Source organism: Mauremys mutica, chromosome 4, assembly GCF_020497125.1.
Source record: "Mauremys mutica isolate MM-2020 ecotype Southern chromosome 4, ASM2049712v1, whole genome shotgun sequence".
Lineage (NCBI taxonomy): Eukaryota > Metazoa > Chordata > Testudines > Geoemydidae > Mauremys > Mauremys mutica.
The window spans coordinates 49,044,831-49,069,677 of NC_059075.1; the positions used below are offsets into that span (position 1 = coordinate 49,044,831).

General features: G+C 38.3%; 1 protein-coding gene across 3 annotated transcripts in view; it reads right to left on the reverse strand.

Moving 5' to 3' along the window:
• Positions 1-24,847, reverse strand: part of ARHGAP5 (Rho GTPase activating protein 5) — an 86,974-nt gene that overhangs the window by 56,974 nt on the left and 5,153 nt on the right. The window contains exons 2-5 of one of the 3 annotated variants that reach the window (XM_045015743.1): positions 23,997-24,101; positions 20,073-20,099; positions 16,200-19,991; positions 3,584-3,731 (exon numbers count right to left, since the gene is read on the reverse strand). In XM_045015743.1, coding sequence (XP_044871678.1) covers positions 3,584-3,731; positions 16,200-19,925 — 3,874 coding nt within the window. In that variant the 5' untranslated portion in view covers positions 19,926-19,991; positions 20,073-20,099; positions 23,997-24,101. Of the gene's footprint in view, positions 1-3,583; positions 3,732-16,199; positions 20,100-23,996; positions 24,102-24,847 lie in introns of all 3 variants that reach the window. The other 2 variants (XM_045015742.1, XM_045015744.1) reach the window with 2 other exon arrangements.

Genomic DNA, 24,847 nt, shown 5'->3' on the forward strand with positions numbered 1-24,847 from the left:
TAGACTATACTTTTCTGCTAAATGCAGCTTCAGTTAAGCTAACATGCCCACTTTCTAGAACTTTGAGAGAGTGGGATGTCCTTGAATTTTTAGCCTATGTAGATAAAACTGCAGGACCCTAACATGCCAAGTCCCTTCCTTACCTCAGTAGAAGTGTGGCAATTCTCCAAAAAGGGCCATATTTTTGGAGTTTAATATACCCACCGTATGATTTGAAAGTTTATTTTAGTATGTTTAGATGAGATCTGATGTTGAGCTGCCAAGTGGTACCATAAGTCTGTAGACGAGGTAAAACAATGGTACTCAAAATTTAAAAATGTCCTTTTTTTTGCACAGTTCCAGAAACACTGCAACATGATTACTGACTATAGCTATTACCGATTATATTAATCTCAACACCATAATATGGTATTTATTGGTCAAAGCTACCAAATGACAACGTATTAAGAGATTTTAGTAATTTTGAATGGTCAAGGGTTTCCCTCCATGCCCCGCCCCAAAATGATTAAACTCTTTAGCATGTGTCAAAAATAGCAAATAACCTTTTGCAACATACTAACATGAAATATTTTCACATTGCATATTCTTAATTTTTGAAGTATTTCACAAGTGATAACAGTTTTCTATATTTTCAGCTAAACACTGCTGCCCATATCAGTCTCAAGCTAAAGGTTATGCACCAGGAGTATGTGTTCTTATGGCTTGCACAGCATAGTGGGTAGATATAATGTATGTGAATTCCTAATGTAATGCTTCTCCATTTGCAAGCTTTTGTTCATAAATGCAGCCTCTAGTCTTCTTAGGGCAGGTCTACACTATGGCAGGGATCGACACTCTGAGATCGATCCACCGGCCGTCGATTTAGTAGGTCTAGTAAAGACCCACCAAACTGACTGAAGATCACTCTCCAGTTGACCCCTGTACTCTACCCCCGACGAGAAGAGTAAGGTAAGTCGACGAGAGATTTTCTCCAGTCATCCCCCTGCGGTGTAGACTCCGCAGTAACTCAAGGTACATTGATTCCAGCTATGTTATTCACATAGCTGGAGTTGCACAGCATAGGTCGACTTACCGCAGTAGCGTAGACATAGCCTTAGTAGAAGGTTTTAATTTGTAATAGACTGTGCATGCACTACTAGCTTTTGAAGTACTCTAGAGACTAGCTTTTTAATTCTGTGTCACTTATACACAGGTCAGTATTAGTGTTATGCATGATAATACACAGCTTCATAGTATGAATATGCAAACGCTATTCGTAATAGAGAAAGAAGTGGCCCAACAAAAAGTAGTGAAGACAAAGTTCACAAACAAGACCTCGCCTCTGAACTGAAGAGGGATGTAAAGCATGTTACAGCTCCTACCAACCATGTCATTAATAATCTGACAAACCCATTGATCCTGAATCACATCTAGAGGTGAATATCAGCATATCTACCAGACTGCATGTGACATCAGATATACAAGAGACTCTACTGACAATAGCAGATGTTGGTGAAGAATAAATGGAGAGATTGGTGAGCAGTACACTTGATTCTGATGGGACATCTAGCTTCTTCAGCTGAGTCAAGAAAACTGCCATCAAAACATTTGCTGACATGGCCAAGACGACCACATTTGAATTCTGGCAAGGGAAGAAGAATCACAGTAGCTATCGGTCCAGAAATTGTGCTGCAGAGCCCTGTCCTCAGCAAGACAAAGATGTTTCAATGGGAACTGTTCTTAATCACCCAACAGGACTATGTGCATATGTCAGGCAAAGCTGAATTAGGGCATCAACTAGGAGCTCAAGCTGAAAGAATCCATGAGCTAAAAACCCACGAGAAAAAAATCCACAGTGTACTTCAGCGATGCCATGGCCATCATACCAATGATGGCTGGAGACAAACTCCACACTTTTGATTAATTGACTGCTGAGCATTTGATGCGGGTCCTAAAAGGATCTGACAAAGCTAATTCTGTAATAAAGTCTTTGAAAGATACGACAGTAGTATCTCTGAAAAATGCAGAAAGACAGCACAAGACAGGATATAAGGTCAGCTGCAAGAAATACCAAGTGATTGGTGGATGCTCTGTGCCTCCATGGACACCCTGTGGCATTCAACAAGCAGTCACCTGTAAAATTCCCCGATTAATATAGGATTCAAAATTAACTTCTCTCAGATAATTCAAAGTGCTCTCACAAAATTAAATGTCCAATTTATCATTTGACAGCTAAAAGACCTATGAATATGCAAGACTTTATTTAGATAATATTGCATATTATCTATCTGTAGACTTTCTAAAAGCTAATTTATTCTTCCAAAATATGTGTTGATAAGTTATTTTAACTTAGAACATTTTAGTCCCATTTTTAAGAGAACATTTTTGATTTGGGCAATGGATTCACCACCAATGAACATATTCATCTGCCATACTCTGGTAACATTTGCAAGCCATTATCTAGTAGACTACTGTATACAGTGCCTTCTCTCTCTCTTTTTTTTTTGGGGGGGGGGGATGGGTCAAACACCAGCTCTTGCCTTCAGGCAGGGAAGTCATGAAAGAAAAGTGTTAGAGACAGACAATTCATTTTCTTAATTTTCTGATCCTACAAAAGGTCAATGCCTGATCAGTTCATCTAATGTATGGACATCATATCAATGCCACATATGACAGCTGGAACTTCTCCATGGCAATGACTATTAGTCATATCACCTGTAGGAGCTCCCTTGGAAACATTACAATAGCACATACTAAACAGCATTTGTATTACTGATAAAAATATCCAGTTATATTTTATTAGCAATAGATATACTGTGTCTCCCTACAACCATTGAGATCATTGGGATGCTACAGGGGGTAAGAATGCTGGCCAACATGAATCAGTAACATCTTAGTATGATACTTTCACTGGCGTAAAAAAAATACAAAACAGATTAAGAATGTGTGTTATGCTGTATTAGAGAATGTGCATGCATATACTGTTTTCAAATATTTTTCACTATTAGAGAATCCTCAGAAGAGTTGGACTACACAATCAAATTATTTTTCTTTCAATGTACTGCATGAACAGTAATTTCTACATGAAAAATGTTAAATATCATAAGAGAACCACTAAAAAGCATTATTTGGTCAATTTAAAAAGAAAATTTAAGTTGGTAGAAAGGATTTTATTGAACAAATTGCACTCACATTAAATCAAGAAATTGTTTTCACCACTTGAAAAATGTGGACTGAGTTTTTTTATATATGATCATGCAAAATATATTAGTGACAATCATGGTGTCGTGTTAAAGTTCTAAATAATTCTACTTACATTAAAAATGAAGCTAGCCGCTTATTTAAAGAGCTGCAGTGGCTATATTTAAAAATTGCGTGTGTAAATACCCATAAAACCAATCATTTTAAGCATATGGTCTAAACATATTCAATCTTCCTGAAGTGTATTTTTACCTTACAGTAAACAAAATCTTAAAATTGTACAAATATGCACTTGTATGTCAAAGTAAAATTATAAAATCAATTTTGCAACTAAAGAAAAGACATACATTCCTCACTGAAGAAAAGGGTAAAAATCTTTCTTCCAACAATACTTCTATCCTACCTGTATCTTCAATAAATTCCACACATTTTTCAACAAACAGTGGTATGGGCTTCTCAGGTGTAACCAGATCCTGTAGGGGCATCCCAAAGTAATTACTTTCCCAGTTTCTACGGGTTGGAGGATTGAATGCCTTAGTTTTCTTTTTCTGCTACAACAAAACATACCACAGTTACTCCAAAAATATTGTTATTAAGCAGTGTAATAAAACATTCACAATACAAACCCTCGATTTAGATCACATCTACAGTATGTGAGTTTTCCTTAATGGCAAAACTTAAGTAAAAATACATTTAAAATAGTGTGCTTTAAGTAAAAAGCAGTCTGACATAATGGAAATGATTGGTCGTATCTGCACCAGAAAGCAAACAGGATGATAAAAAAAAAACACCACACACACGAGCAACAAATATGCAGCCTCAGGAATATAATATACTATTTATCTAGAGTTGCAATGACGCTTTTTCTTCTGTATTTAAACTAATTAACATGTTAACATGAAACACCAAAGTGAAATTATAATGATGCTACTTTCACAACAAATCTACAGAAGTGAGTTATGATTATGTATACACAAAAACAGATGTAAAAGATTCACATTGACAACAAAAGAGGTAAGAATATTTCTGCATCTTTTGAGAACCAAGTTGCTTCAGTATGTTTTATATTAAGGATACTGCATTCTGCACACTAGTTATTTTACTTACTTACACACACACACACACACACACACACACACAGAATATCCCATCACAAATGTAAAATAAAAGTACAGTGTAGCATCAGCTTGGCATCTAGGACCCATTCACTGGGGCTTATTATTAAAAGTTTTGCCATTAGGCTTGTGATTTTGTCTTAAAAAAGGTTTGCACTGGGTGAAAACTAAAGAGAAAATAGCTGAATTTCATGTCCAAATCTTTTACTATTAGCATGTGCAGGAGCTTTCTATAATGAAATTCATGTTTCAGCTACTAAACAACTGATGAAAATTATCCTGATATCAAACATTTTATCTGTCAAAAATGTAGTACTACTAGACTGTTTGCAGCTACAGATCCACTTATTTTTTACATTTCACTTGTATAATCAGCACCTAAATGTGGAAATTAAACTAGCAACCAGAAATAAATTACATTTCATTTACAAGTTATATACATACAAAAATGTCAACCTGAACAAAGATCAGAGTCAAGTATGTGTCAACAAAAAGATGCAATCATCAGTCAACACTTAGAAAATAGTACAAGAATAGTGAGTTGGAGGCCATCTAAAAACTACAAAAGCAAGCTTTTAAATGTTAAGCAACTTTTCAATAAAATGTTATTCAAACTACTGACCATAATTATAGTTCTGCTGATATGTCCAAAAGATTATCACCTGAATTAATATTTAGAGTACAGCATATAATCCAAGATTTTATATTAGGAAAAAGCTCCTTACTAAATCATCATCTTGCAAGACACAAGGACCTATTAGGATATTTAAAGACAGAATTTCTTTAGAAGTTATTTCTTCTGAAATTTCACACAGTTTCTTCAATCTCATGTTTAAAGGAGGGTATTTTCCTTGGTGTGAAAGTAATTAAAAACGTATCTGTTGCACAGGATAAAACACTGCAGCATCCTCCCCAACAATGGAAAAAAACAGACCAAGAAATGTCTACCTTCTAAACTGGGCTGCATATAACAGATTATTAAAAGTAACTGCTTCCCCCCAAAGCTGAGTATTTGTAAATTATTACCCCTTTGCCTACTGCAGGGCTTCTCCTTCTGAGGAGACTGGATTAGATCAATGTACACAAGAATAATACCCTCCCTACCTCACATGAGTGTTGTGAGGGATAAAATTCTTTAATGGTGGAGAAGCACTCATACACTACAGTGAGGATGGATAAATGTGTTAAGTTCTTCTCTGTGTTTTCCTGAGGAGGCAAGGAGAAGAAATGAAGCGGTGCTGGTACATCTTACCATTACAGCAATTTGAGCAGGACAGGTGAGGTAACTGACACAAAGCCGTGCCAGCACATGAGTGCCATATTCTGTGCACAGCCACTCCAGAATCCTGTTGGCAGTGGAATAGGGCAAGAGAAAAAGCTAAGAAGGATATAAAAAAAAAAAAAAGTGTTTTTTTTCTCAGGGTCAGTTCTCACCCTCATCAACTCCTTTCCCCAGAGATCCCTCTAAGTATATGCTTCACTTATAGTTCAGGCATAAGGGACTTGGGATGTTTGGCTTTGAGAGGACTTGGCAGTGTGGGTACTTCCTGATCCTGAAGCCCGTGCTGCACTCACATGAAAGCTGACCCACTGCCAATAAGATTAAAAGCTGCAGGCACAGCAGTGTGTACCCCAACACTGAAATGTCCTTATTTTTGAGTACTTGACTTTGTAACTGTAATATTCTCTTAAGGTATTTTTAAGGCAATTTCCTAATTTTTTAAAAAAGCCTATTGGAAAAAAAATAAAACAAAAAAAACATAACCTCACAGGAATAACATGTGGAACCATTATGACTACCAGACAGCTCATTAGAAGAGTTGGAACCGTGAGAGCCGGAGCACAGATCACGCAAACTACTTGAGTTAACTGAGTAACTGATAGCAGTTACCCTCTACGCAGAATAGAAACGATAAAGGGAAAAGACATTTTGCCAGTGCGTTTCACACTGTTTGGAAGACAGCAGAGGACTATTGAGACTCCAAGACCCTGGACTAAATTCAAAGTTCTGGAGGAGAATGTTTTCTAGGAGTTAAGTATCAGAGGGGTAGCCGTGTTAGTCTGGATCTGTAAAAGCAGCAAAGAATCCTGTGGCACCTTATAGACTAACTGTTAGTCTATAAGGTGCCACAGGATTCTTTGCTGCTTCTAGGAGTTAGACACACTTCTGCACCTCCCCTTCACGGATACTCCCTGCCTTCATCTGCCCTATTTCCCCTGACAGACTCCTGCCCCACCCCCTCCACCTTCCAAGCTCTTATCCACATGAACACTACTTCTGTCCCTTCCCCGCTCCTATCCACATGCACATGCCTCCTGCCCTCTTACCACCTGTTTTTAGCATATTCCTGTCTATTCCAGCTTGTCCCTGCCCTCCCACAGCATTCATCAAGCAAGTTAAACTATTTCCTCCTCTACTGCATGGCGGCTGGGTAAAAAAAATTTTTTCCAGGTGGGAGGTGGAAGAGAGGTGCATTCAGTACACAGGAAAGTTTTCCTGGTCCCCGTTTTTGTGTTCAGCGTTACACAGCCAGCCCTTGGTAGCCAGGAGGAGCTACTGCAGGAAAAGTCCTCAGTTTTGCCAACCCCCAAAAGTTCTAAAATCATGAGTCAAATCGCAAAATCATCACGACTGGCCCCAAAACCAATTTTTAATACACCAAAAAGTACAAGACAATTTTTTCATTTCTGAACTCCCCCTGGCCACCCTGAATGCGTGTGTGGCAAACCAGTGTGGCCAGATCTCTCAATTTGTAGAGAAAGGTGATTTTGGCCCCTGCTACAGGAGCTCTCGCTGGCTGCCTGATGATGTGGATCTTCCTACTTCTCTCCAAATCCCAAAATTTTGATGAATTCTGTGCTGTCCCCAGCATCATATCTATCTGTCCCCCAGCCTATCAATGTATGCACCTCCCAGGCGTGCATCTTCCTCTTGCTCATCAATGTACCTCTGCTCCTCCTGAGGTTCTTCACCCTTGGGGGGGGGGGGTCCAGCTGCATCAATTTTTCCACACACACGGGGGAGGGGAAGTTGAAGGAGTAGAGAAAAGCAAATCCATTTTTCACAAATGTAAGGTTTTGGACTTTGAGAGACAAAAGTCCCCTGAAAAATACGTTTGAAGAAGACAAAAAACTGGTGGTGATATTAAAAGGTCCCCACCACCAAGTAGATTCATGGGTAGGAGTACAATGACACACATATACTGTTTGTGACTTGTAATATGGAATAGCTAAACGGTAAGATTAAGAGTTATATTTTAATAATTTATAATTATGAATTGTGAATGAATTTAGATAAGGTAACACTTAAGTCAAGGCCTTACTAGCATGAGTGTGGTTTTGCCAATTCTCCTCCTCTCATATAGATTTGCTTAAAATTATTTTATTATTGACAGGACAAAGGTAGCATGTTGTGCTGGAAGTTCTGAGATAAAAATACACACACCTATAATGACAAGAAGCCCTCTTTTCATGGGAAAATCCAGGGGAAGGATGACACTGAAACATGACGACATGGAAATTAAACAGCAAAAGTTGTGTAAATTGAAGCTTGTGCATGTATGACCTAAAACGCTTGCTTAATGTGCTTAAAATTGATTGGAGAAAGGTTAACAAATATGTAATGAGGAAATGTATAAAAATACTGAAGTAAACAAGGCCCAAATTGGAGAAACAGCAGGAACAGGACTGAAAGAACAGACTGAGGGATCAGAGGAGTGACAACCATCAGAGTATAGGAGAACTTCCAGGTGCCCTGAAATGTGGTAAATTAAATATATGTTCAGACAGTACAAGTGACAATTCTGTCTGAAATTGTATAAATAAAGGCAGAAATTCATTAAGCCTAAATTGGCTGGACTCAGTTTCCCACGTTAAATCCCAATAGGGTCCATTTAATATTTATTTTCAAAAAAGGGCAAAAATCTTCAGTCACATTTATAGAAACATTTAATAATAATGCTATTATGTTTTAATTATGATTGAAGAAAGGGAAATTAAAATGTATTGTTTGTAATTCACTTAAAACAAGTATTGGAATGTAAATGTTTTCCTGAAACAGATGCCCAAAAGAGAGATCTGCCCATCTGCTTACTATAATTTTAACTTCAACATCACTTACAGTAGTTTTACATAGATTTTGTTGAGTGGTAGGAGTCAGACATGCATGAATATCCTCCTGTAGCAGCCTCGTTGAAAAATATGGTCATCCGCAACTCGCTGGCAGCCGAAAAAAAACTTTATTTCAATCTTTTAGCCTTTGGACAATTCTTATATATGCTTAAGAACATAAGAATGGCCGTACTGGGTCAGATCAAAGGTCCATCCAGCCCAGTATCCTGTCTACCAATAGTGGCCAATGCCAGGTGCCCCAGAGGGAGTGAACCTAACAGGTAACGATCAAGTGATCTCTCTCCTGTTGTTTACCACCACCCTCTGACAAACAGAGCCTAGGGACACCATTCCTTACCCATTCTGGCTAATAGCCATTAATGGACTTAACGGGATTCATGGAGGTTCTCTTTTAAACCCTGTTGTAGTCCTAGCCTTCACAACCTCCTCAGGCAAGGAGGTCCACAGGTTGACTGTGCACTGTGTGAAGAACAACTTTTTGTTTTAAACCTGCTGCCCATTAATTTCATTTGGTGGCCTCTAGTTCTTATATTATGGGAACAAGTACATAACTTTTCCTTATTCACTTTCTCCATATCACTCATGATTTTATATACACCTCTATCATATCCCCCCTTAGTCTCCTCTTTTCCAAGCTGAAAAGTCCTAGCCTCTTTAATCTCTCCTTATATGGGACCCATTCCAAACTCCTAATCATTTTAGTTGCCCTTCTCTGGACCTTTTCTAATGCCAGTATATCTTGTTTGAGATGAGGAGACCACATCTGTACGCAGTATTCAAGATGTGGGCATACCATGGATTTATATAAGGGCAATAAGATACTCTCCGTCTTTATTCTCTATCCCCTTTTTAATGATTCCTAACATCCTGTTTGCTTTTTTGACTGTCACTGCACACTGCATGGACGTCTTCAGAGAACTATCCATGACGACTCCAAGATCTCTTTCCTGAGTAGTTGTAGCTAAATTAGCCCCCATCATATTGTATGTATAGTTGGGGTTATTTTTCCCAATGTGCATTAGTTTACATTTATCCACATGAAATTTCATTTGCCATTTTATTGCCCAATCACTTCGTTTTGTGAGATCTTTTTGAAGTTCTTCCTTTCTGCTGTGCTCTTAACTACCTTGAGCAGTTTAGTATCGTCTGCAAACTTTGCCACCTCACTTTTTACCCCTTTCTCCAGATCATTTATGAATAAGTTGAATAGGATTGGTCCTAGGACTGACCCTTGGGGAACACCACTAGTTACCCCTCTCCATTCTGAATATTTACCATTTATTCCTACCCTTTGTTCCCTGTCTTTTAACCAGTTCTCAATCTATGAAAGGATCTTCCCTCTTATCCCATGACAACTTAATTTACGTAAGAGCTTTTGGTGAGGGACCTTGGTGAGCTTTCTGGAAATCTAAGTACACTATGTCCACTAGATCCCCCCTTGTCCACATGTTTGTTGACCCCTTCAAGGAACTCTAATAAATTAGTAAGACATGATTTCCCTTTACAGAAACCATGTTGACTTTTGCCCAACAATTTATGTTCTTCTATGTATCTGACTATTTTATTCTTTACGATTAGTTGAAACAATTTGCCGGGTAATGATGTTAGACTTACCGGTCTGTAATTGCCAGGATCACCTCTAGAGCCCTTTTAAAATATTGGCGTTATATTAGCTATCTTCCAGTCATTGGGTACTGAAGCTGATTTAAAGGACAGGTTACAAACTATAGTTAGTAGTTGCGCAATTTCACATTTGAGTTCTTTCAAATCTCTTGGATGAATGCCATCTGGTCCCAGTTAGGCAAGACCTGACTTACACAAATTCGCACTTATGGAAAAAGTTCCATAAGACTGGAAAAGGGCAAATATAGTGCCCATCTATAAAAAGGGAAATAAAAACAACCCAGGAAACTACAGACCAGTTAGTTTAACTTCTGTGCCAGGGAAGATAATGAAGCAAGTAATTAAGGAAATCATCTGCAAATACTTGGAAGGTGGTAAAGTGATAGGGAATAGCCACATGGATCTGTAAAGGACAAATCATGTCAAACAAATCTGATAGCTTTCTTTGATAGGATAACGAGACTTATGGATAAGGGAGAAGCGGTGGATGTGGTATACCTAGACTTTAGTAAGGCATTTGGTATGGTCTCGCATGATATTCTTATCGATAAACAAGGCAAATACAATTTAGATGGGGCTACCATAAGGTGGGTGCATAACTGGCTGGATAATCGTACTCAGAGAGTAGTTATTAATGGTTCCTAATCCTGCTGGAAAGGTATAACAAGTGGGGTTCCGAAGGGGTCTGTTTTGGGACCGGCTCTGTTCAATATCTTCATCAACGACTTAGATATTGGCATAGAAAGTACGCTTATTAAGTTTGCAGATGATACCAAACTGGGAGGGATTGCAACTGCTTTGGAGGACAGGGTCATATTTCAAAATGATCTGGACAAATTGGAGAAATGGTCTGAGGTAAAATAGGATGAAGTTTAATAAAGACAAATGCAAAGTGCTCCACTTAGTAAGGAAAAATCAGTTTCACACATACAAAATGGGAAGAGACTGTCTAGGAAGGAGTACGGCAGAAAGGGATCTAGGGGTTATAGTGGACCACAAGCTAAATATGAGTCAACAGTGTGATGCTGTTGCAAAAAAAGCAAACGTGATTCTGGGATGCATTAACAGGTGTGTTGTGAGCAAAACACGAGAAGTCATTCTTCTGCTCTACTCTGCGCTGGTTAGGCCTCAACTGGAATATTGTGTCCGGTTCTGGGCACCACATTTCAAGAAAGATGTGGAGAAATTGGAGAGGGTCCAGAGACGAGCAACAAGAATGATTAAAGGTCTTGAGAACATGACCTATGAAGGAAGGCTGAAAGAATTGGGTGTGTTTAGTTTGGAAAAGAGAAGACTGAGAGGGGACATGATAGCAATTTTCAGGTATCTAAAAGGGTGTCATACGGAGGAGGGAGAAAACTTGTGCACCGTAGCCTCTAAGGATAGAAGCAGCAGCAATGGGCTTAAACTGCAGTAAGGAAGGTTTAGGTTGGACATTAGGAAAAAGTTCCTAACTGTCAGGGTGGTTAAACACTGGAATAAATTGCCTAGGGAAGTAGTGGAATCTCCATCTCTGGAGATATTTAAGAACAGGTTAGATAAATGTCTATCAGGGATGGTCTAGACAGTACCTAGGGCAAGGGACTGGACTCAATGACCTCTCAAGGTCCCTTCCAGTCCTAGAATCTATGAATAAGCCAGAAATAAGATTTTGGCGTTGAGGAAATATTTGTATAACGTACGGGTATACGTTTCCAACTTACGCAAAATTCGAGTCACGCAAGGCTTTCTGAAACGGAACGACTGCGTAAGTCGGGGGGGCGTCTGTACTGAAAAATTCTGCCTTCAGATACATAATTACTTTGATTCATAGCAGACAGAAGATTAAAAAACCTAAAAACTTTCCACAACCTTCTATGCAAAGAGTCCTCTGCAGTGCTATACAAGAGACCCAGATTAAATACCAAGTCTTTCACTCCCTTAGCCAGAAAAGAAAGGAGAGTGTGTTTCAACAGGTACTATTTAAACTGAGTAGTCAGAAGCTTCTAAAGGCATCTTACCTGGAATTTCTCAGTAACTATAGAATGATAGGTGTTCGTGACACCAACAGAGAAAGAGAGGACACCAGTCCATGCATAGTTTTTTTGTTGTTTGTTTGTTTTTTTAACGTTCATTTTCTTTACATACTTACAACAAGCAAGCCGGAAGTTTCCAAAAAGTTTTATGAATGCATGGGCCACAAATCTATCTGAAACATAACAGTACATTCCACAAAGTATGTCTAGTAATTTCTATTACAAAAATATTGTACCATATGTCATAGATGAAATAGTCACTTGCTGAGAAAGGCAGCCAACTGTCCTGTACCACCTCCTACAGCTGAACAATTGAGACTGATTAACAAATTTAAGAAGCCTGTATATACACCCTTCTAACCGTAAATCTATAACAGCAGTCCTTTCATGGTTGAAGGGGAAAAAAGTTTAAAAGCCTCTAAACAAAAATGCAATAACAGTTTTATATTTATTATATTTAAAAATTCTGTGCACAATATTGTAAAATTCTAAAAATTTTATTTGTCAAATAAATGTGGAAGTTCCAGCATGGCATTGGGGAGCACAGGCCACTGACTGCACAGAGGTGGGAGATCGCTGTGCAGTCCTCCATCCACGCCCCCGGACACAGACTCAGGTGTGAGGCTGCACCCAACCCTCACAGCACAAGGACCGGGCCTGCCCCAGAAACACCCCAGGACCCTGTCCCTCCATTCCAGGTGCACCAGCTGTGAGCAGGCAGGCTCAGCAAGGCAGGATCCAAGTGTGTAGGGGCTTAGTGTGGGGGGATCCAGGTGTGGACTGAGAGGGTTTGTGTGAGCCAATCTGGGTGCGGGCAGCTCAGGGGGGGACCCAGGTGCAGGTGACATCTGGCTGCACAGGTGCTTGTTGGGGGGGGGGGGAGTTCTGGGTGCAACAGTAATGGGACTCTGCAGGGGGGGTCCAAGTGAAGGTGATTGGGGATCAGCAGGGGGGTCAGTGTGAGGGGGCTGGAGCTCAGCTCGGGGCCCTGGGTGTGGGGACTCAGTAGTGGATCCAGATACTGGCGGAGTGGGGCTCATTGGGGTGGGGATCCAGGTGTAGCTGGTTGGGGCTCGTTGGGGTGGGGATCCAGGTGCGGGTGGCTCACTGTGGTGGTCCAGGTGCAGGGGGAATCGGGCTCATCGGGGGGGCTCTGAGTGCAGGGGGGTGAGGCTCAGTGGGAGGGACTGGGTATGAGGGGATCTGGATACACAGGGTTAGGGAGATGGTGGACCAACTCCCTGTACAGGGATCCCTCCTCATGCAGCTGAGGAGCCATGGGTGCAAGAAGTGGGGGGGAGGGTGGGCGGAGGGCAGGGAGTTTGCAAAGATTTCTCCCCAGCCTAGCCGGGACTAGCAGCCGGGTCTTCCGCAGTCCCACCCCCCACCTCACAGTGATTTTACCTCTCTGCTGGCTGTCCTGGTCACCCAAAACATACAGCTGGGGAGGGTTGCATGACTGCTCTTGTGGCTTCCCTTTGCTTCCCTTTTCTGCAGGGAAGCAAAGAAATCTGCAGGGGACAAATTCTGCACATGTGCAGTGATGCAGAATATGCCCAGGATTAATGACGTCTAAGAGGTGTAGGAAAAGAAGAAAGGACTACACCCTTCCAAACTGAACTTCCACTCTGCCAGAGAATCCTCTTACACTTAGATCAGTGGCTCTCCAATTTTTGTATTGGTGACCTCTTTCACACAGCAACCCCCCTAATAAATTAAAAACTTTTTTTATATTTAGCCCTATTATAAATGCTGGAGGTGAAGTGGGGTTTGGGGTGGAGGCTGACAGCTCATGACCCCTACCCTCAGTTTGAGAACCCTTGACTTCGATGATCCTGCCGTAGGTATATATGCCAGCTTCAGAGCAACTTTGTGCCAGTAACGCAGGTCAGCAAAGGACATTTTCAACTCGACACAGCAAGACTGTTTGCACCCAAAGTAATATGCACCCCTCGATTAGGTTTATTACAAAATTATTTAAACGTTACTGAACTTTGTTAAAAAGCATAACTTCAAAGTGAGTATTTTTGTAACTACACAACTTTGTTGAAGATATTTCATGAATATGAAGGCTTTGTTCGTGTTAGTTTGGGAGCCTCAAGAAATTGGCTGTGACTTCATACTGAATACTGTATTACAGAAAGTACTCTATATACTCAATCATAAGTCGGTTCATTTATAAGCCGACCCCCCAAGATCAATAAGTAAAAATGGAAATTTTTTATAACCCATTCATAAGCCAAGTCTATAATTCAGGGGTCAGCAAACTTTGACTCCCGAGCCATCAGGATAAGCCGCTGGTGGGCCAAGATGGTTGATTACCTCGAGCGTCCGCAGGCACGGAAGTAAACCTAAGTAAACAAAGTGTCCCAGCGTGCCAGCTGCTTACCCTGACAGGCCGGGACAGCAACTAGTTGGGAATTTTTGGGCGGGGGGGGGAAGAGGGGGAGAAGCTGGGTGTGAGAGGAGTAACCCCTGTGACCACCCCCCACATGACCCCACCCCTAGCCCAGAACGCCCACACTTTCCCCATCCCATCCCTTCCCACCTTATCTGGGGAGGGCCAGGGGAGGATGTCTCTGACCTGGCTGGAGCTGCTCCGGCAAGCTGGGCAGCGCGGCCGCAGCCTGCTCCAGCAGGCCAGACCGGGTGATGCAACCACAGCATGTTCCAGCGGGCTGGGTCGGGTGGCAGACCCGCAGTGTGCTCCGGTGGCGGGGCCACAGCCTGCTCTGGGGGGTGGGGCCGAGCAGCAGGGCTGCAGCCTGCCAGCCCTGGAGCTGAAGCTGCTTCGGAGACTGGGGGAAAGCAGCGCGACCAGAAGTGGAGAGACTCTGGCCCCACCTCTTCCCTTTGGCTGTGCTGCCTCTCCTTGCTCCCTCTGTTGGGGGGAGGGGCTGTATCCCACCTCTCCCTCTCTTTACCCATTCATAAGCCGACTCCCTTCTCTGGTGCATCCCTTTTTACTAAAAAAACTTCAGCTTATGAACGAGTATATACGGTAGTCCATTTATAAAATGCGGATTTTAATTTTTTCATAAAAAAAATTGTTTTTAAATGCTATTCAAGAACAGCAAATATAACCTTAAATTAATGGGAAATTCCAAGATTCTGCAAAAGGCAACATCCAAAAGCTTTACACATTATATAGTGACCAAAACAACAACTAATTGACCAAATATGTTTCTGATATCATATTAAGTGAAATCCAGGAGTACACTGACCAAAGCATTCTTGTGAGACTAAAGTGTAGCACAACTACCTTAGACACCGGAAGAAAATTATAGAGGGCATACACATACCACAAAGTTTTAATTCTTTCTATATAATTAGATATTTTAAACAAAGAGGAAACCCTACCAGAGAACAAAAATTTAAAAAGGGATCCTGAAAACAGAAACCCTTCATGTGGTTGCATATGTGAAACAATCACACCATTGAAGCATACTAGTAAGAGCAATTAAAAAAAAAGATGCAATATCTGTACACAGATCTACTTAGCCTTGTGAGCAGAGTAACTGTGTATGTTTCTGAACATAGCAAATAAATATTAAAAAAATTTAAGTGTAGTTCTATGTAGAATATATCTAAAAATAATTTTGTAGAATTGTATGTTTAGAGTCCCAGTTTCCATGCAAAATGTATATAATTTACAAGTAAAAATATTTTTTTTCCTAAATGCTAACTCTGATAACTACCTGGGATTCAAAATTCTAGATGACTTTCCCCCTTCCCCCCCTTCTTCCATTTTCACTAAAAGTAAAGGATCTGAGGCCAAATGATGTGTCCCAGCTGCCTCCCATGTGTTTGTGAAGGTGAACCTGTCTAGAACTTTGTAAACAACTGATGCATAGGGGGGGGGGGGGAAACAGCTCATTCCCTCATATTAAACTGGCTGTGCAATGCTAACAAGATTAAAATATGTAAAAACTAGCACAAAAGAAAAATACAACTCTGAATATACACAAAGAACAGATCTATTCATAAATAAAGTGCCACTTTTCAATCAGAAATGAATGTTAATGCTTTATAAGTTAGGACAGCCAAAGAACAGTTTAAAAAAAAGGGGGGGGAAATCTTAGCTTAACGGAACTCATCTATACACCATTTAACAAAATGGATTGAACTAACTTACCTTCTTATCTTCTTTTACTTTGTGAGTTTTCTTCTTCATTTTTTTGTCATCTAACTCTTGATCTGAAGTGATAGCAGGGTTATCAATGCCACCTTTCCAGGTTTCAACTGGAGACAGAAGGGGATCTTCTTCACTTCCACGATGTCTTCCTTTTCTTTTTGTTTTCGATGTGGTAAAAGGCTCATCATCACTTGCATCTGAATGTGTTCTCCTGTAGTAAGATTTTGCTTTGCTAAATAGTGTCTTGGATTTATATTTGTATTTTGATGGCCTTCTTTCCCCATGACTCTTTGATATTCTATCAGAAAATCCATTTTCTTCATCTCCTTGGGCATTTATAACAAATGAGTTTCGAATTTTAATAATACGATTCTGACTATCATCTGGAACTGCATAGATATCATCAGTGAAACCTCTGTGTTTAAAAATAGTGTCAATAGGTTCTGCATAATTATCGGATTGGTCTGAATCTTCTGGTGGTGCCAAAGGCACTCGAGAGGATTGTTTCCTTGGGTTTTTACCAATGCCAGCCTCAATTGTTTTTAGAAGGTTTGGATCCAGTTTTTTCACATTTGCCTTAGGTACAAGCGGCTTGGGTTTTATAGGAGGAGGTACTTTGTGGTTGCGCTCATGGTCATGACAGTTGAGTGGTGTGCTATGAACAGGATACTCATTTCCTTCCATGTCTAATCGATTTTTTGAACGATCACTAGGTGTCGGGAGCAACTGCACATCATCTCCAATTGGGCTGTAGGGGGGTGGTGCTTCCGTATCATCTTCTGAATCCGGGTAGTAATTATACGCAAGAGAATTTCCTCTGGGAGACTGCAGGAAAACATCTTCACTTGTATGTGTTGATTCTCTGGTGCTATCAGACATATAGGAATTTTCAATCATGTTTTTCTTCTCTAATACATCACTGAAGAACAATGTGAAAACCTCAGTCTGACGATGATACTGAGATAAAGAATATAAAGCTGTAAATTTAGCAGTAATCTCTGTTGCTATATGTTCTCCTTCAGTCATTAATTCCTTGATAGCTTCATTCTCAAAAAAATCTGCCTGGCTATCAGTTACAGCCACCAATTGGACAGGAATAGTGTCCTGCACTTCTGAAAGAAATGCCCGAAGCATTCCCATGGATGCCTTCCTTTTAGCAGAATAAACTAGTATATACCCATGAACTAGTTCATCTTTCCTTACACCAATTGAAGAATGGTATGATAATATTGTTATCTGTATTCGTCTCCTTTTTTCACCTATAATTTTATCAAGCATTAAAGAGTTATTCTGGCCAGCCTGAGCAGCACTACAGGAGTGAGAATCAAGAAAGGGTGAAAGAATAAGATCCACACTAAATGGATCTCCACACATGGCACACATCACAATTCTCAAGTCAGCTTCTGACAGATCTTTAATGGTGGGAACTGGGCTTACAACATCCAAATTGTGTTTAACTGCTTCCAGCACTCCCCTTAGAGCTTGCTTTATTTGAGCTTCATTAAATTTACGTGGATATGTACCAGCAGGCACATCTACAAAAGGACACTGCAACTTATTGGCTAATTGCTGACCTTGGTGTCTCAGAATAGGTAGGTTTTTGCTAATGCTATCTCTCTGATTAGCCAATATTAACGTAAATGGAAGACTAGCCATATACTTGTCTCTCCTTATCTGAGATGCTTCAGCCCTTATTTTTCCAATGCATTCTCCAATAAAATTGAGAGATTCAATAGAGTTAAACACACAGAAAAATCCATGTGGTTTAAAGGCAGAGGTCCATAACTGACTTAAAAGGTAAGGTGACTTTGCATCAACTGGCCTAAGATCTAGTTCATATATTTTTCCATCTAAGGCATATTCATCATCAGTGGATTGTGTCCGAATCTCATTTGCCAACTCTTGCGCAAGACCATCTTTACCCAAAATGAAAAGATTAACTTTATCAATATTGGCTCTATCATGGTACAAATTTAAGCGACCATGGTCAAGCTGCAAAAGACTATTGGCAAGTAATTGCTCTACTTTAATGTCCATGCAATTTTGGCCACTGAGACAAGTTTCTTTAGTGGGATGATAAACAAATCCTATGTGTTTAAGAAGAAGAGATTCTCTATCAGGTGCAAGTTTCTGTAAAGCTTTGTATCTAGGCTCTTCACTCAGAACTGCATGAATTTCACTCATTTTATCTGAACTGGGTGTTGCATTAAGATCTAGGTCATAGAACAGTTCCGAATGTTCAAAAAGCATTTCCTGAAACTCCTCTTTGGCTTTTTCAACTATTTCCCTCTGATGCCTGCTATATACTTCTTTACTGTCCGCATCAGTGATATATTTGAACGCTTCATCCTCCATTACAAAGCACATAACTTCTTCCCATGGCTGCCCAGGTGAAATGAACTGTATTTTCTCAAGAGTTTTTTTGAACTTTTCCTTCATTTCAACCCTCCTCTTCTCAGATGTAAGATGCTGTACATGGTTTTGATAAACTTTTTCAGCTTCTAATGTACTGAGAAGGTCAAATGGTATCCTCCTATCGTTCACTTTGTCTATATGGTCAGTTTCATCCCACGGTGTTTTTTCTAACACAATAAAGCAAAGTTGGAAGTCTGGTCTTTTCTCCATTAACTTCAGGGCTTCTGACCAGTTCAGGTGTTCAATCTCATCAAGGTTTGACAGCAATGTGTTAAAAGCTCTTGGTAGTGTATTAATATATTCTTCTCTTCTTTTTCTTATATGTTCCTGTTTAAGCTGCTCTATGTGTTTTGAAAATGTATTTTTGGCCTTTTTTGTTCCTTCCAAATGTATGTACTCTTCATAATCAGGATGATTTTTCAGTTTATTACTAACAATTTTCCAAGTTGCATGATAGTCTCTCACAGTTTGTACAAGTTTTTCAAATTTATCTGTTGCCGTAACAACAAGTTGTCTTTGTGTCTTATAGGCATCCAGATACGGAATTATTTTAGGTTTGCCACGAGTTTTATCCAACATTTGTACCAGTGCAGTAAAACATGTCTCAACATTGATATTGAATCTTGCTGATGTTTCCACTACCACAAGGTTCTTTTTATTTGAAGCAAATGCCTGAACCTCTCGTAGATAATGATCCACACATTCATCACATTTAGTTGCTGCTATTATTATAGGTTTTTTAGATTTTGAGAGCTGGATATAGAGATTGTTCACAAATTTAAGTTGATCATCGAATTTCCTATTGCATCCTTGGCTAACATCAATGCATAATAAAAAGCCATCTATGTTCAGTTTCCCTTCAGGCATTTGTTTTTGCTCAAAGTCTTGCTCCAAGCCTAGCTGATCTGTGCAAATGTACATTAATTTTTCTGCTGACTGCAATTTGGAGGCAGCTGCCCGTTTTATATATGGTTGTAAATTCGTACTCCGATGAGGCAAGAAAGTCTGATCATCAATGAACTCAGTCTGTTCAATTACATGAATTTTGCATTCTATTCCGTCCTCACCGCTTTGTGTTACGTCACCCCAGTACAAAAAGTGATCATTATTAACAACTCGTCCTCCAAAGTCAATTGTGCTAAGCACAGAGGTATGCTCAGGATAATATTCATCTGCTTTCGAACGCACAAACCTATTGCACAAACATGACTTTCCAACTCCACAATTACCTTTGTCTTTTTCAGTTCCAGATAGTCCAACCACACTAATAGCATAGGATGGAGGACGAGGCTCTTTGTTTTTAGCCATCATAACTTTCTTCTCGTCCTTCTGCACTCATCAAGGTAACTGAATGTGGTTTTCATTCTGAAAAAAACTCTTCAAATTAAAATTGTATATCCTCGTCTCCAGGATTAATTTTCAGTTTTTCTTGTTTCCTCCATCACCGTGAGAGCTTACATATTCAGGATTAGGTGAATCATCATCCTATAAGAGAAAAAAGTCATTTTTTAAAAAGTTGACTATGGTTTCATTGAATATTTAAGATACAAAATAAATAAGCAAAAGTGAATCAATTTTAATTTTAACTAACAAATATCATATTACAAATGCCCTTTTCGAGTTAGGAGGAAATTTTATAAATACTTTAAATTAAAACATTTGTAGTTCAGACTTCACCCTTTTATATTATTTAAAGCACCAAAACTTAAACTTGTGCCTGAAAAAATTTCAACTACTGTTGTTAAATTAACACTTTAAACTACTCTAAAAGATGAGAGAAAAATAAATTCTGTAGGGTTTTTTCAGGTTGTTAGCTCTGTACATTTGGCAGCACTTTATACATAATCAGTTCCATTGTTTCCCTTGTTTGTTTTTGTCTTTCACATACCACAAGGCAACTAAAAAAAAAAAAAAAAAAAAAGAACACTGAATTCTCACCTAGATAAAAACAATACAAAATATATTTTTTATATTATAACTGAAGTTAATGGGACTATTCATATGAATAAAGTTACACGGATGGGTTTGGGTCTTATGTTTGTAAAATTCAAGTCCTACTAAAAGTAGCAGGAATCTGTATGATATTCCTTGAATACTTATTTCAGTAAAGAAATGCTTAAAAACAGAGTATAAAAACAAAAACTTGGTAGAGTAACTCAGGAGTACACAAACATACCAAAAACTAATATTTGCTATTTTTTTTTTAAATGGACTAGATTTCATAGTTGACAGCAACCCCCTTAAGCAGAACAAGTCACTAACAAAGCATAGAAGAAAACAAAATGTTAACATCCAGAATGGGCAATTACAAAACAACCTTCATACTGAAACACACACAATATCAAATTTTTACTTGGTACCACTCACATTGCTTCCAAGAAAAATAAAGGTTTAGAATTTGTTGTAAACAAGAAAAAAAAATTTTAAACAAACACCAAATATAATGGAGTTACTCCAGGTTCACAATGGTGTCCCTGAAACAATAATATGGCACAAAGACTACCACTAACTTTTAGCTTTCTTAACAGATCATCTATTTAATTTAGAAACTATGAAGTTATGGGGAGAGGGGGAAGAGGGGAGTACATTTGGATAGGTAGTCTAGTCTAGTTATGATCTGTTTTGACAGACTTCTGGGAAAACAAGAAGTAACAGATGACATTGAAGACTTGGTAGGACTACTGCTAGATTAGAGTACCACCCATACATTTGTACAGATGTAATTACTCATTAAATAAACATCCAATTGTGCATCTATAAGCAACCAAAACACAAAGAAACAAAATTGGAATTTTAACCCACCTAAATTTTTCATCTCAATTTTGCAATCAAACTTAATTATAATTTGGTCTTTCTTTATATTATCCAAAGAAACCTATCAACAACAGTCGATATGAATGATGTGATTCCCAGAAAGCTTCTTTAGGGCTTGTTTACACAGGATGTTAATACACTGCAAACTAATGTGGTGTAGATTTGCACCATGGCTTGCGACACCCTAATGTCTCATATAGACAAGCTCTTAGTTTAAAAAAAAAAAAAAAAAAGGTTGGCATAATACATTTCCAAAACCTGTCAAAGTTTAGGTCAAGACTTTTAAAACTTATAGGCAAATATTAAAATGTATCTACATTTGAAATCCTAAATTAAGATAAGGCAAATAAGAATTTATTGTAAATAGACTAAACTGATGTCAAATATTCAAGAAATTATTTTCATGGCTTTATTTTGTAAAACAAATGTAACACAAACACAGCTTTTCATTTGACATCTACATTAGAAAACTAAAACTGAGCTTCAAATTGATCAGAAGCAAAATACATGTAACATCCGTTGTCATGATACTGACTTACTTAAAATTTAACAGCTTTCACCTACAATGTTATCTCAGTTATGCTGCTATTACTAAAATGAGTAATTTTAAAACCAAATACATTTCATTAAAAACAAGGAATTTAAACTCAGCTTGATTTCTACATCACAGCGAGTTTTTTTTGGTCACAAGAGGCAAAACTACTATTATGTATTTTATTATGCATTTTATTATGTTTGATATTATTTGCCAACAGTCTCAGTCAGAAACATGTTCAAAGAGTAAAACAATGTAAGATATTGTAAGTTCCTTCTTCCTAGGTTTTTCCCTGCTCTTACAACCCAGAGAATGCAGGGCTAAAACAAAATGGCTCTCTCAGCAAAACCATTTTAGCAAAAATAAATCCTTTGGGAACATAGTATTATCTATAGTAATATAAACAAAGTTTATTTGTTTGTTTTTTAAAGTAAAACACATTATAGTGGCATCATTCACGAGATGAAAATTAGACGGTGAGTCAACATTTTCATTATAAACTATTTTCTGTTCATCACAGTCCAGTAAAAATTTGCTGTGAATGAAAGTTGGAATGTAAAGTCTTGGCCAAGAAGGTCTGATTCACTGATTTATTTCAAAATACACCATCAATTTGAAATCCAGTTAGTTGAAAAAAAAATAGTAAACAGTAATTTCGGGTACTATAACTACAAATTTAAGGTTTTACTTTCACATTCTCCTTTTTGATTTTTAAAAGTTTTATTTCCCTTGTGGCTATAAGATGACATAAACAGGACAAAATGAATGACAACACCAAAGACTGATACCAGCTGCAGACAGAATACTGTCAAATGAGAGGTAAACAAACACAACAGAAAAAACAATCTTCTATGCTTACTCATAACTCTAGCATATAAATGTTTTCAGACACAACTGATTTTTCATTTGATGTATCCCCTTTAATATATAAACTGTACACCAATTCTTTCCTTCTCTTCTCCTCTGCTTTTAAGAAATCTGGCTTCAGAAATCAATATCAACTTTCAAGTTGTACAACTGAGAAGACAGTAAGGAAGTTATTCTAAAAGATTAAACACTTAAGAACAAGAGGAATTAAGAGCAATTTCAACTAGGAATAACAGAATGAAATTAAGGAAAGAAAAACAGTTTTGCTGAGTAGCAGTGAAAAGTTCCTGACAGGCGTATTAGACTGATGAAGATCTTTCATGGAAAGTGGTAGATGTTGCATCAGTTGGAGCATTAACAAGACAGACAAAGGAAAAAATTGTAAGGAAGGTTGGCATTAGCAGGAACATGAACTACATGACCCAGCAGTTCTTCTTCCATCTCATTCATATGTAGATATAGCTACACATAGATAGATATACAGATATCGAACTAGAAAATAATACACAAATAGACAATGAAATGCCTTGAGAAAGTAATAAACCTGTTAAAGAAATAAGCTGACTATACATTATGAGTAGGCATTTAACAGACCATTACTATTATATTGTTCCCTAAAGGGAAGCAAGATTTTCTTCTAAGTACACCTGTATAACCCTACCTCTAAATGTTCCATGTTTACAAGGTTTTGTAAACTTACAAATGTGCATTTTCTAGAAATTCATGATAAGACATGAGCTTTAAAGTCTTATTCTATTCAACGTAAAATAATTACACTGAAGTATCATTAAAGATCTGATTAAAAGATTAATTTCTAGAAACTTTCCCTAGTGTTTTTGATTGTTGTGAGTTCAGAGCTTTGTTTTGTTTCATTTCTAAAATCCCCTACCTGCCAAGATTTTGGGGTTACTAAAGGATCACACAGTTTCTATCTTTGGGTCCCTAAAAGAAGGGCTTTGTGAATTAATGCATATTGAAAAAATGCAAGACATCATTGCAAAAAGAGTTGCTTTGAATTGCCTATGTCTTGCCATAGGACTTTGTTTGGACGAGTTTTTAAAGTTCAGAATGTAGTTATTATAAAAAAACATAATATGTAGCAATCAGTATCTATTCACTTGTATTAATTTTTCAGAACATTATGAAGATCAAAAGCTTAAACTTACCCTGATAGAAGCAAGGTACCAAGCAAGAAGATGGTTAACTTGCAGGGATTTCCTTGCAGTCACACATTTAAACTATCTCCTTCAAGGAGTCCTTCCTTGAGGGATCTGAAAATGAACACATAATCCATTAATACTTTCAAAGTTATACAGGCATAAGAAAACCAGCATTGGGACAAGGAACAAAATATTTTATTTTGTTCATCAGAAAGATTTACTTTAGTTTAAATCTACAAATACATGTAATTTCAGAGGCAAAATCCAAGTCAGAACTCCATCCTTAACTTATGCTGTTGTGCAAAAATCCTCACCACCACCACATACATCTGAGATAGAAATTTAGACCAAGATTTTCTAAATCACTTGTGATTTTGAGAACCCAACTTGACATTGAGTCTTGATTTTTAGATGGCGGATGTGCCCAATCTTTTCTGAAGATCGGGCCCCTTAATGGCACCTCATTTTGGACATCCAAAAACTGATAGAAAAATAAATTCATCCTAGTGATTTTGGTTGTAAGTCTGACTCCTTAATATTAAAATATAACACAGGTGAATTACATTTGTTTCCACATATATGTATCTTAAAAATACTTACAAGAAATATATTTTTAAAATACAGTTATATATTACATTACAAGCTACTGAATAGGTTTGTAATTAGGAAGTTACAGTGGGTTATAACAATTGGAGCAGAAAAATAAAAGCATCACTATGGCACAAGATGATAAATCCTCAGCTTTTTTTATTTTAGCCCTCCCCAAAAATTGAGTTTATACCAAGGGATGCTGCAATAAAGTAATAAGAGAGGAAAGGGAGTTACACTTTTACGGTGCTGTCCTTTGAAAAAGGACA